The sequence below is a fragment of the Labrus mixtus genome, chromosome 20, assembly GCF_963584025.1.
Source record: "Labrus mixtus chromosome 20, fLabMix1.1, whole genome shotgun sequence".
Classification (NCBI taxonomy): domain Eukaryota; kingdom Metazoa; phylum Chordata; class Actinopteri; order Labriformes; family Labridae; genus Labrus; species Labrus mixtus.
In genome coordinates, this window is record NC_083631.1 from 5,476,437 (window position 1) to 5,489,889 (window position 13,453).

The 13,453-nt window shown below is 41.3% G+C and overlaps 1 protein-coding gene across 1 annotated transcript; it reads right to left on the reverse strand.

Moving 5' to 3' along the window:
• Positions 1-1,625: 1,625 nt before the first annotated feature.
• Positions 1,626-9,787, reverse strand: LOC132954207 (centriolar coiled-coil protein of 110 kDa-like). The gene is made up of 14 exons (XM_061026710.1): positions 9,599-9,787; positions 8,713-8,923; positions 7,761-7,889; positions 5,487-6,696; positions 5,230-5,351; positions 4,806-4,983; positions 4,583-4,692; positions 4,360-4,476; positions 4,113-4,214; positions 3,428-3,544; positions 3,015-3,088; positions 2,831-2,896; positions 2,665-2,724; positions 1,626-2,383 (listed from the first exon to the last, which is right to left on the reverse strand). Exons 2-14 carry the CDS (start codon positions 8,875-8,877, stop codon positions 2,308-2,310), a joined length of 2,526 nt encoding a protein of 841 aa, XP_060882693.1. The 5' UTR covers positions 8,878-8,923; positions 9,599-9,787; the 3' UTR covers positions 1,626-2,307.
• Positions 9,788-13,453: the final 3,666 nt, after the last annotated feature.

Sequence of the window (13,453 nt, forward strand, 5' to 3'; positions counted from 1 at the left end):
TAGCTTTAGCATTAGCTGCATATAACGCTCGGTTCTAGCCCCCCTCGAAAAAAATTGTCAGTGTGACATCTTGTCAGTGTGATATCACTGATCTAAGCCCATTGGCTCGTTGTGGCAAGCCCTGCAGCTCATGTTGCACGCCCATTAACTTCTGTAGCACGCCCACGATATGCCGTAGCCTGTTTTTGCTCCCCGGCCCTCGGAGCCAGAGTGGCTGAGCGACTGACCAATGACGACAGAGCCGACAGGCCAACCAATCAGATCAGACTTGGCACACGTGGGGACTCTGAACGTGGGCACTTCAGAGCCTTAGAGAGAGTCAGAATCGAGCCGGTGCATGGAGCGACAGTACATGAAAAGACACTAAAGACACAAAATCTTTAGCTATTGTGAACATACTTTAGTAGGTACATAGATTAAATATATGAACCCCAAAAAGGGCATAATATGGGCTCTTTAAAACACAGACTTTGCTTATCCCGTGCGAATGCGCCGTACGAAACACAGAGGTGGTGGGGTAATTTCTAAATCACATGCGGTCCCCAGGTAATACTAGTCCCGTGCGAATAGGGCTAAAGATGTATTAAAAGTTTAAGAAAAGAAGCGTTATAATGTATACACTTCAAAGCAAACAGCTTAAATGTCTAAACTCTGACAAAAATGAATGTAAATGCTATTGAGCATTAAAAAGAATGAACAGAACCTGTATTTAAAGTGAAGAGGAGAAAATAAATCTCTTAAATTAGATTTAAATGAAATGTTTTATTGCCAAAAGAAATGCACAAGATCTTTAATCGTCATTTCATTTGCTCTCTTTACCATCAGTGAGAGTCCAGTACAGTCAAGTAATTTAAGAATTCATTCCAGGCATTTGAAATAAAGAAATTCATTTGTTATTTTTTTGTATTTAAGAGAGCTTAGCAGTGCCAGCCAAAAACATCAACACACTAAATTCTGACACAGAACGTAGGGTCAGTGTGGTATCACAGTGACCGAGTGGCTGTTCAGATTTATTCACACATGGGTAAATAATATATTCACTTACAAAGAGTTAATCAGACAGTTATTCTTGACTTAGGCAGTGAAAAGCAAAGGGACAATATGTTTTATATGGCCTTAAAGGTCACATATTATCCTCTTTTTTAACCAGTTTAAATAAGTCTCAGACCTCCCCTAAAACATGTCTGTGAAGTTTCTTGTTCTAAATCCACTCTGATCCTGTATTTGATCATGTCTATAAACCCCTCTATTTCAGCCCTGCTCAGAACAGGCTGTTTCTGTGTCTGTACCTTTAAATATGTAAATGAGCTGTGTCTGACCACGCCCCTCTCTGGAAGGGGATGTAGCTAGGGATTTCTTGCACCATGTCCAATAGTTTACCTTGAGAAGACAGACTCAGAGGGCAGAACAAACACCTAGCTGTGGGAGTGTCACCCACCTGCGGGAGGGGTTACTGCCCTTTGTGATGTCATTAAGGGACGATCTCCAAACAGCCTGTTTGAGCACACATTTTCTAAAAAGTGGAGCAGACAAAAGACGGAGACGATGGACTTTGCTTATAACAGGAGGGTTTGTAGATGGACTAGGGACACATATTAGTGTTAGAAAAACATAACATGGTAAAGTGCAGTTTGCATAATATGTGACCTTTAATAATTTCGCTTTACAAAAAAGAATCTTCACACTGAGTGTCATATGTGAAACACGCTAAAACGTCTCACAGAACTGAAATATCGGCACCATTTGTGAAACACATAAAGCACAAACAAGTACTCAAAGCCCTTAAACACAAAACAAATGAACAATACTATGAACTGTACTATGTGACTCAAACCGACTGTTTTAAAAGCACATACAGCTCTGTGAATGAGTTACGAAACAATTATGGTCAATATATGCATGCTTAAATACTACAGAGAGCAAAGGAATAGTTCTTAGGCACAGATAAAACATTTTTTACTTCAACTCTGAATCTTGCACTTTAGTACAGATACTCCTTTTTTTACTTTAAACAAATAAAATGCACCCACCTGTTCATTATAAATACTCAGGCTACGTGTGTGTAAGAACAATCGGTTGCTAAAGAAGCTATTTTAGCAGGCTACAACAGTCAGAAACATTGGCTTTGTGGTGGTGTAAATCAATGAGCGAAAGTGTAGAAGAAAAAATACAATCATTGAATTCCAGAAGCTAGAATGCAGACGATCGTTTTGTTAGCAGCATTGAGTGGCAAGTTTCAGTGGTGCAACGTTTGTATTCAAGGACTAAAAATTCAAGTTCACACATCGGGGCATGTTGAGTCACAGGTTATCCAAGAGAGTGCTGCTTCTTCAGGCTGTCGGAGCGCCTCACTCTCTCCTCTGGGGTCCTCTTGTACCAGCTCCTGAGAGGAAACAAACACGGGAAGATTGTGATGAGTTTAAACAGACAGTAAGTCAAAGCTGAAATGCAATGACTGTATTAACAATGTTTCAGTTACTGAAGGGTGATGAAAATTACATTTTTGTATTTGAAATGACATATATGTGTTGTGATATTGATCAGAACAGGAGAAACCCCACAAGCCCATCAAGATTTTAAACTACATGTAGCAGTTTATTTGTTTTAAGAAGTCAAGATGTGACATTTTCACAAAGGGTCAAAAAGTTAAGCATGGTGTCTCACCCTTGGCGATTCAGCTGGCCTTGGATGGGAGAGTTTTGGCCTTGGTTTGGCTTCAGTACTCTAGAAAAGGAAGATATATTACTACATGTGGGGGCGAAAAAACTTCCTTCAAAAAAATTAAACAAAAAATAAAAAAGCTGTTGAATTTCCACCGCTTTGTTTTTACCTGTTGGTTGTCGGGCTCTTTGGCTTCTGTGGCGTCTTCCTAGCCTGAGCTGGGGAGTGACCAACCCTGATGGAGGGCCAAATAAAAACAATAAAATAACTTTTTTTCATTGGATCTCATACAACAACAAAAAAAACATTATAATGTAAAACCAGTGAGGCAGTTGTCTTCTTTCAAATCCCACCTCTTTTTCCGGTCCAGAGACCTCTGTGTGGCAGCAGACAAAACCACTCTCTCCTTGGGGCATTTGGCTTTCTCCTACATTTGGTAAAGAACATTAATGTTTAGTTCATGATGGAAGTGTGGAAATTGAAAGCACAAGAGAGAGCATGTTACTAAGCTGGAATAAAACATTGACTTCCCAGACAGTCCACATGTAAGTTTGTGAAATTTGTCCCCCAAGTAACCAGAAGGTACTCTTTTCTCAACTGACTTGTGCTTGAAACAAAAAGCCATGGCTGTCTTAATTATTCCACAAATTGAAAAGACAAGTGCATGGATGGCATTCTACAATGTAAACTCAAGAACAAGAACATGTGTCACATTGTTCTTAATCATGTCTACAGGAGGGATTTCTGTCATGTGTGTTCAAGGTACCATGTCTCGTAGTTTCCTCTCTGCTCGCAGCTCCCTGTCCTGCTGCAGCAATGCTAACCGTTCCCCCAGAGGAATTTCGAAGAAGATGTCATGGACGTCATAAAGGGCTGCACGTAACTGAGGCGGGGAAAAAAGATACACACATAAACACAGAGCATGACTGACCTCTGCTGTCCATAAACAGTACACATTGATACCTGGGCTTTCAATCTCTCCTGCAGGAAGCGATCGTGTGCTTTTAAAAAAAATACATTTTCTTGACAATCTAAAGCCAAATGGACTCAATGAAAAGTGTTTTGTTTCTTGTGATTTTCTTGACTATAACATGTTCATTTACTTAATGTAGAACACAGTTAAAGAAAGCTATGAATTCATGTCAATTTTCAGTAATTTTTGGTCATTATTTTTATACATTTTGAGTGCTCTTGGTACAATTTTGGAAATTTCTTTGGGAGCTGCTGAATCAGCCTGACCACTGATTACTTATTAAGTGTCGCCTGCGAGTGACTGTTGAGTTTGTTTGCTTGAAGCCACTGAGGAAAGGCTTTATCGGAGAGCTGTCCTGGAGTATTTCAGCACCCACACACATGACTGAGGGTGAGGTGTTTTTTGATGTAATGTTTGCACATAAACACAGAGCATGACTGACCTCTGCTGGGTAAAAACAGACAGTTCACTTTAATACCTGGGCTTTCACTCTCTCCTGCAGGGAGCGGTCTTGTGGCGAGCAGGTGCTCCTCTTCTGAGGACCCTCAGTCTTGAAGGAACAGATGAACTCCTGCGTATCCTGGCCACACATATATTTACAGGTAAAACTCAAAACATAGAGGTCTATCTAACAATTCATATAAATAATCATATTTCACACATTTGTGTTTTCTATTAATGTACTCATGTGGTGTGTATTTTTGTATGTAAGAGTTTAATCTCACCACGATGGTCTGGCGCAGATGTTTGACCTTCTCTGTCTTGAGCAGTCTGCGTGTGAGGAAGCCGCGGATGATGGCTCCAACCCGACAGAACGACCTCTGCTGCTCTGCCGTCAGAACCTGGAGCGCACCGCAAGACGATGCCAGGATAGAACATAATTATGGTTGTAGTATGAAGATCATCTACTGTATAATCATCAGGCATTCTCAAACACTCTCTACCCACCAAACTTAGCCTCGCTCGAGGTTTGTTAACTGCCCACGTGGGCCCCCACAGATAGATGGGAGGCTGGACAGAGGGAGAGGACACACTGGAACTTCCAGGACTGGGGAAACCTTGAGAACAAAACAAATGGATACATTTACAGATTTCTCCTGACCACCCAGTCTTCTGTCACCACTGTTTTCAAACGTCATCAAAGTAATAAGTGAGCATGTTGAAGTGGTACCTATACTGTGTCCAGGCGATCGCTCAGATGGCGTGTGTGCAGGACTTAGTCCAGGGCAGGAGGGGCTCACAACAGGACAGCTGTCAATCAGAGACCTACAGCTCCACCCACAAGCGTCTGCACTCAGAGGCCGCACACAGCCCTGCTCCTTCAGTCTCCTCTCTGTCTCCTCAAGCTCCTGAACATGTGTATACAGCACACACACCTCAGCACTTAAAGCCAATAGAATTTACTTTACATTCCACATTTTTACTACACAACATTCATTTAGTAGATTTTTTTTAAATTTCAACTCGCTGATAAAATACCATGGTCTAATATATATATACATACATCTAAATTAGAAATATATTAAAATAAAATGAGAAGAAATTCCCTTTTTTGGTTTAAAAACAAAATATTTTGTAGGATTCCATGTTCTGACCAGACGGAGGCGCTGTTGCTCCCTCTCCTGCTCAACCAGGAGCAGTGACATCTGCAAGGCATGCTCCTCCTCCAGGCACCGCTGCATGTCCTCCAGAGCCTGCGCTCGTCGCTGAGTCTCTTCTGTGCGTAGAAAAAAAAAAAGCATCTCTTTCCTCTCTGTCATACAGAATTTAACCTGAACGCTGCAGTGGGAGTTCCCAAATAGATTTTAGTGAGGACACAACACATTACAGGAACTATTCAATAGACTCTCACCCGTTTTGCTGCTCTGTGCTTCAGCTGCATTTCTGAACACACCTGGTGTGATCTTTCCTCTGTTTGTCCCATGAGGGTCTTCAGACTCCATCCTGAGTTTGAGCTGAGGCCAATCAGGAGTAATACAGGGCCTTTGTAAAGATGGCGAGGGATTATCTACATCATACGACTTGTTTAATGGGGCTGCAGATGTTCGCCAGCTTGGAGCCAACCTTGTGATTCCTGCCATGAAGCGAGGAACCCTTTCCTGGCTGCGGTCTATGTGTTCAACTCCAGAGTGTTGGGCTTGCAGCTGGCTGTCCAAAGTGTGGCAGCGCCGACGAAATCCTGCAACCAGATGGTCGTGGTGTCCCTTTGGGCTGAGACCAGAGGCACTGACGGGGCTAAAGGTCTCCACTGGACTGTTGCCACAGTGACTGGATCGACGACTGCCACTCCTGCTGATACCCCCAGCAACTGAACTCCCAGCTGAGCCCTGGTCATCGGTGGCCCCTAGGAGAGCCTCCCCGAAATCTGCCACTCCAGCACCTTCCACTGAACGTCCGGGGCTGCGGGGAATAAGGTCCGCTGGGCCGATGGGAAACGAAATATGGATGTTCCCTGTAGAGACTGGGCGTGGTCTTCGTCTCTGTGGGCGGGGACTAATGCTGGATTCTGGACTCGGGAGATTAGCATATCTGTCAGGTAAACCAGGTGAGAGGCAGCCAGACTGTTGGGGACTTGGGTTGTACAGAGTCTGATGCTGGATTTGGGTGTTAGGTGGTCCAACAGGGCTATGGTGCAGACTGAATCCAAACTCGACTCCTTTGTCCTCCACGGGAACGCAGCTCTTTTTCTCCTTGTCCGGGACCGTCTCAGGTTGGAGGGTCCGGCTGACTTTGTGGACTACATTTGACCCTTGCTGACTCTGCTCTCTCTTCACATACTCCCTTGATCTCTTCAGGAGGCTGTCCAAACTAATGTCCTCGTCCTCCTCCTCTTCCTCCTCACTCTTCTCTTCCCTTTCCACCTTCACCTCCTCCTCTGCCTTGTAGCCATTGAGTATGGGTGCCACAGAGCAGGTGGGAGTGTCAGGCAGAGTGTTTGTGTGTAACCTAAATCCAGGGTCTTTGGGAAATCCAGGAGAGTCTGTGACCAAGGTGTAGCCAGTGACTGTGGCAGATTTAGAAACTGGCAGCTTGTCAACCTCTTCATTTGGTTCTTTATGTGTCTGTGCAGAGACAAAAAGTAATGATGACCAGTCCACAAATAATCCATTCATCAATCAGTTATATGTGATACTGAGTGTTGGTTCTCTGAATTCAGATTTAATGAATAATTTAAACCCAGTAGTAATCTGACACTAGCCTTTACACATCTGAGATAACCTCTATCACAGATTCTGCATAGAAATGTAGAATCGGTACACAGGGGTCTGGGTTTCCAGCATGGGACTTGTTCTGGTTTCTTTTTGTAGTCCATTTGTAGTCCAAGCTGTATTGACTTATTGTGAATCAGCAGGCTTTGGCGTGAGCAGAAAAAAACAAGCTGAACATTATCCACACTAACAGGCTCATGTGAACATGTGAAACCTCTGTATAGCTTAGGTTTGTCCTGTTGAACTGAGACTCAAAAGCTGAACTTGTTGTGCTCCTCTGAGACTGTCATGGACCGAGAAATAAGAAACAGCAGCGTTTACATTACAGACATAAACCATGCACGGAAAAGGAAGTCTTGCCCTGGAAGTCGTTTGACACGTAACGCTAGCTTCACAGGAATTGGTGCAAAATCATTTAAAGATACAGTAACAACAGATAACAAGCCTATCAGGTGATTCAAACACCATTATAATAAAAATAGAACTTATCTGTAATGATTACATCTGTATTACTTTGAATGTTCAGCTGACAGAAAAAGGCCATCCTCAGTTATAAATAGCGCAGCCTACCGAAGACAGTGTTGAGTCACACAACCTGTATTCAAGTCTGCCAACGTCTCAACAGAGTTTGTGACAGACTGTAATTCAGGTTTTGTACGATATCATGGGACTGACACACAGACCTATTTCTCACGAGGGAACATAATGATGTATCTTAATGTTTTATTTTCTTAACAGAGAACCTGGGATATGGTATAATGCTTACTTGTTTTCTTTAATGAACTGCTTTTGTTTACTCATACTACCTATTTAACTCACAGTAGGAATACAAAATATTGAATTAGTTTCACTAAACATCTTTCATCCGGCTACAGACCAGTCCAGGTCTCAGATCTGACCCATACTAGGCTACTGACCTGAACTTGGTTCAGTATGTCCTGAACCCGGAACAAGAGTCTGTTCCTCTGCTGGTTCTGTCTGTCCACCTCCAGCTGCACCGCCTTCCCTCTGAGGTCACACATCTCATTGAGCTGCTCTGCGCTCAGCTGGAGAAAGAAAATACCATTTTCTCAAACTGATTTCCAAAACATGTGTTAGTTACAAAAGCTACAGAGTCGATCAACAATGCGTGAGGAATGATGAGTCAGGAAGTTGATTTAAGAAGTTATCAATTCACAATGTATTACTATGAGGTTTGTTTGTGACTTCTTCTCAGTTAATGAAACAAAAAAACACAAACAGTCCTCTCCACTGTCTCTCTGTGGAGGCGTCCTCAGCCTCTACATCATGTCCGCATCCCTGAAAAAAACGTGTTTGGTCAGCAGCCACAGAGAGACAGTGGAGCCACAGTCAGGAGATAAATTCTCCTGACTAACATCAAACAGCCTTGGTGTCAATTATCTTCCAACTGCTGATGCAATTGGGACTGCTCAGACCACATGCTTTTAGTACAGTATGCAGACCTCAAAAGCCTCATATGTGTTTTCCTCTTAATATTACCTTCAGTTTCATATGAACCATGACATTATGTATCTCTGTTTACGTTTGAATTATGGCTGATACATGTATCGAAACATCCGTTTTATGCTCTCTCTTGCTCACATATTGTTTGGACCGCACAGCAACAGCAGGACAGCGTCACATGTGCAGACCCTCTTGGGAAACCAACCAAAAATCTTGTCATTATAAATCAGAGCCACCTTTCTGACGAAAAAAACAACTTATGCTGGATAGCAAGCCATCTGCAAACCTCTCTAAACATCCATTGTCATCCATAGATTTGATTATTTTAAGAAACTTGCATTATTATCTTCAATGTGTGTTGACCCTTCAGGCAAACATCACATGCCAGTTTATTTTTCTTCTTACCAGAGGCGAAAGCACAGCTCTTCCATGGAAGCGTATGGCAGAGCGAGCCTTCAGGGACCTCGGTGTCTCACATGTCGTCTCCTTGAATTTCCCCTCCTCCCGCAGTACGGCCAAAGTCCGCAGACAGAACTCCTCGTAGCTTTCCATCTCTGGGCTCCCACACATCCGCGTTTAGAATAGGTAACACACACCATGTAGCCTCGTCATCCAGCTGTTAAATCATAACGAGAGAGTGTGCATTAAGTTGATGCCCACAATTCACTGGACATGAGAGCTCAGACTGCCCTGGGTGTGGATGACCGGGATGATAAGTGGAAGAGCAGGACAAATCTCCTGTAACAAAGGAGGCTCTGTCTGCCTTTAGAGGTTTAATCACACTCATCACATTCCTGCCATTCCTTTCTATCAGACCTTGCTGGTGACTGACTCATCATGTGGAATCATGTGACTAATCAATACTACTCTATTCCTGATATACCTGTCAGCAAATGCATGGTAGTGTAACACAGGGCGTTAGCTGTGGAGGTAATAAACACAACATTATTACGATGAAACTGATTTTAAATCTTTAGGCATAGAGTGCATTCAGTAACATAACCATGATTTGGTTTGAACTCAACCTGGGGTCTTTACGATGACGTCAGTAACCTAGTGGTCTTCACCTAGTAACAGTCGTTACCGCACACTGATTCATGACAGCGTGACAACACAGTAGAGATGGGGAGGTTTCCTTGTTACCCTGTTATAACACTGACAATACTATACTATTATACTAAAGAAGGTCATCTATTTCACGGTGCATTTTGAAGCCACAAAGACGTTCATGCACAGAGCTGCCTTTGCAGAATGACAGTTGATAACATCAGACTACACCGGCGTGTCCTACCTTTCGCGATGGAGAAGAGGTGATATCTCCTTTCGTCCCTCCCAAAAAACGACACCCAAAACGGCCGCAGGGACACAACAAAGTGAGGCTACAACATGAACCTTACGTGCCTTCTCTCAATTCAATCTCGGGTTTCCCATCATCATCATCATCATCATCATCATCCTCATTTTCGACTCTTCCGGGCTCCCACAGCGCCTCCTAGCAACAGAACACGGGCCGCGTTCCAATTCGTTTCGCGGGAAACTGTTCACTTCGCCTGCTATTAAGTTTCCATCATCTTCTACAGCTTCATTCATTCACTTCAGCTTCAATTTATCAAGCTTTAAAGACATGAATGTTGCATATCATATAAAACATAGCTGATAGCTTGTGTTAAATCACATCATTTGTAACTGATTCAAAGACATTTTTTTTAAAAGATTTTTTGTGACACCACATACAGTCATAGTTCAACTGCAATATTGAACCACGTAGTTCCTCTTATACTAGTTCAGGGGTTCCCAGACTTTCAGCCCGCGACCCCCAATATAACGTCGATAGAGACTGGGGACCCCCATTGTCCCTGGAGGTGGTTCAAACATTTGACGCACTTGGCCTCTCCAAACACTGGCATTAGAACACACAGCAGCCCAAACACCATCATATTATTTTGTAATTTATTGTAAGAAACTACTTTTTTGTATATATTTTCAAATGAATGGGGGAAATATGCAATTTGAAACCATTTACATGTTTTTAGAAGGAATCATGCGACCACAACTTTTGGAACCACACTGTACTAGTGTATGATAAATGATCCTGATCCAGTTTTTACAATACAACATAAAAATAATTAACTGCCTAAATGAGTAAAGTCAATGACACAATTTCGAGCTGTTGCAGTGTTAATATTTATTTAAGATGACATGGATCCATATTTATAACATACATTTTTATTTTAAGGTAGAGCAAGTACTCTTATTTATGTAACAGTGTAGAGCCTTACTATATGCTACACCCGATTTAATTCTAAAAATAATCATCATGGGTGGTAATCATGCCAAAAGTCCCCCCCTCTATGTGAAGTATAATGCAGCCACAGTGTTTTCCATTGATTTCTTTATTATAAACCTGCTGTAACTCCAAAACACACTTAACACAGTGTCAGGCCAACAATCCCTCAGGCATTCAGTCACAGTGAAATGATATTATTTTCACAACTCTTCTCTTGAGTCCCCTGGTGAACCTGAATGTATAGGTTGAGAAACGCGCACATTTTCCTTGTTGGCCTGAAGAAGAGCTTCGATGTCGCTGTCTGAGAAGCTGGTTTTGGAATCCTGAAACAAAAGTTTTATCATTTTAGCTCCAGTAGGAAATATTGTATCCATAAATGAATAGTAATAATACAGTGATACCAACGAGTTACCTCAAAAGACTTGCGTTTCACTCCCACACATGCTGTGGACTGCTCATAACACAGGACGACACTCAGATTCTTTGGCTCTTTAGTCAACAAGGCTTCATAGAACTGGTCATAATTAGAGTCTGGATGGGGATAGCATAATGAGTGTTTAAGTAGGGTGTTGTTAAATTGAATGTTATTTCATGCAGATCAGATCTTACCCATCAATTTCTTGCAGGAGGAAACCAGTTTATCCTTAGAGACATGGGCATGTTGGATGGAGTGCAGTTTCTTACACACACCGCCGTGGAGGAGTTCCTCTACTGCTGTCTGCCTCCTCTCAGCTGGAGCCTCCTTTATGGCTCTCTCAATCTCTGAAGAGCAGTAGGCATTAATAAGATATACAGCTGTAAATGATGAACAATACATGTGGCTATCCTAAAACATAAAGTCAGTATACTTTCAAACCACTGCTTCTGACTGTATAAGGGAATCTGAACTGCAATCCATCATACCTTGTGCAGCTGATAGACAACTTTCACAATAGGCGTCTGTCCGGGGAAAAACAACAACAACAGTAAACAGTACAATCCAACAGGAACAAAAACTTGCCAAAGAACAAATACTAAAAGTTTTGAGGACACCAAAGTTTGCAGAACTGCAGTGATTGGTTTACTTACTGCGATCTGTGTCCTTAGGCTGCACAGGGAGAGCAAAGCACATAAACATAAAGAGAATGAAGGTTTTCATCGTCACTGACTGTACACGGCTCTTTGGGGGAAAAGACGTTAAGTGAGAGCAGTCGACTGAGCTCACACTGAATCTTATTCCCTTTCACAAAATGTGTTCACGTGATCTCCATGACAATAGAAACATGGCAGCGTCATTCCTCAAATGACAGGCAGCAGGTTGTTCCGGTTCTCTCGGACTATGTCGAGCTATTTCTCACAGACTGAGCTGTCAATTATCTCTGAACAGAGGGGTCAAAAGATTTTAAACTCATATTTCAAGTTCAGCTGATGTATTTAAGGACAGAGCATGGTACACACAAATAAAGAAGAGGAAAAAAGAGAAAATGAACAATGAAACCATTCTTAAAATAAAATATCAAATTAAGTAATTTGATGCAAATTAATCACTGGAAATATGTACAAAACCAATTTCTCACCGGAGAGAGTGTTGCCTGATTATTTTGTTGAGAGTAACTTTCTGAGATATATCGAGGTATCATGACCCGACTGTGAAGTATTGAAACAAAATATTAATATCCTAATGAACATTACATTTCCTAAAACCTTTACCAAGCAGGTTCAACTGAAGAGACTATTTCTGAAACAGGTTACTACATTGTATCTTCTTTTTCTTTTTCTTCTTGGGTGTAATAATGGTTATAAATATTAGTTTTAATTATTACTCAGAACAGGAAAAGTGGCAAAACCAAGCAGCAAAAACACTCAATTAAAAGGCCTTCACATATTAAAACTAACTTAAGTCAAAGTATTAAAAGTGTTCAAAAGTCGGAGCACTCATTATGCAGGAAAGGTTCTCTGTCACTTTGTTTCTATTACTTGTACTATTTTGGGAGAATACAGCTGCATTACAATTTAGCTTTAGTTAATATAATGCTGCATTCATTTTGACTCCTTCTGCAAAATGAAAGCAATGCATCAGACTGAACAAGATAATCATATCTCTCAGAAGCTGACTTGACTTGAGCCAAGTAAAACAGTCAAAGTTTGACCTTTGTATCAACTAAGCCAAGTTTTTTTTTAACAGTTTATTCATCTGAAGAAGCCTAATTTCTTGGTCGAAAAACTGAACACCTTAGAGGAATGTGAATTTAACTGGGACGAAGGGTTATTACAAATTGTAATCTGAAAATTAACAACAGAATCTGACAGATTAAGTGGAGTGAAATATATAAAAATGGCCTCTGAGACATAGTGGGGCCAGACTTTATTTTTAATCAAAGTCTGGCTGTTACAACTATGATTAAGTACAAAATACACAATAACAGATAAAGTATTATTTAAAAGAAACCTTAAGAAAGTATATAAAAAAAACAAATAAACAAAACAGATGTTTAATCTGGAATCAAGACATGTATAGTTTAGTTTAGTTTTAATAGAATGCAGTCTTCAGTTATTTTTATTTTTTTAATGATTCATAAAATAAGATAAGAAAAGATAATCCTTTATTGATCCCCAGAGGGACAATTCAAGGGTTGCAGCAGTAAAAGACCAGAAGAAGAACATGCATATGAGTACTAATACAATTAGAATATATAGGAATACAATAAAAATAAAGATAAAGGTACTACGCATTTACAACTATTATAAGCCAGTATTAAACCGTGGTCTGACTTTAATAAATCAACGTTTGATTAGGTGGGTAGCGGAGCAGTAGTAGTTTTATCTATTAACTGTCCGTTGTAGTTGCAGACAGTGTCCACTAGATGGCGCTGTTGTATA

What these genes read in the sequence shown, in the direction of transcription:
- LOC132954207 (XM_061026710.1), bottom strand. Translation starts at nt 8,877, where the DNA reads ATGTGTGGGAGCCCAGAGATGGAAAGCTACGAGGAGTTCTGTCTGCGG. An exon ending in GAGCTGTGCTTTCGCCTCTG is followed by an intron (nt 7,890 to 8,712) that starts GTAAGAAGAAAA and finishes TTCTTTCTCCAG; the next exon opens with CTGAGCGCAGAGCAGCTCAA. An exon ending in GGCCAGCTGAATCGCCAAGG is followed by an intron (nt 2,384 to 2,664) that starts GTGAGACACCAT and finishes GTTTCCTCTCAG; the next exon opens with GAGCTGGTACAAGAGGACCC.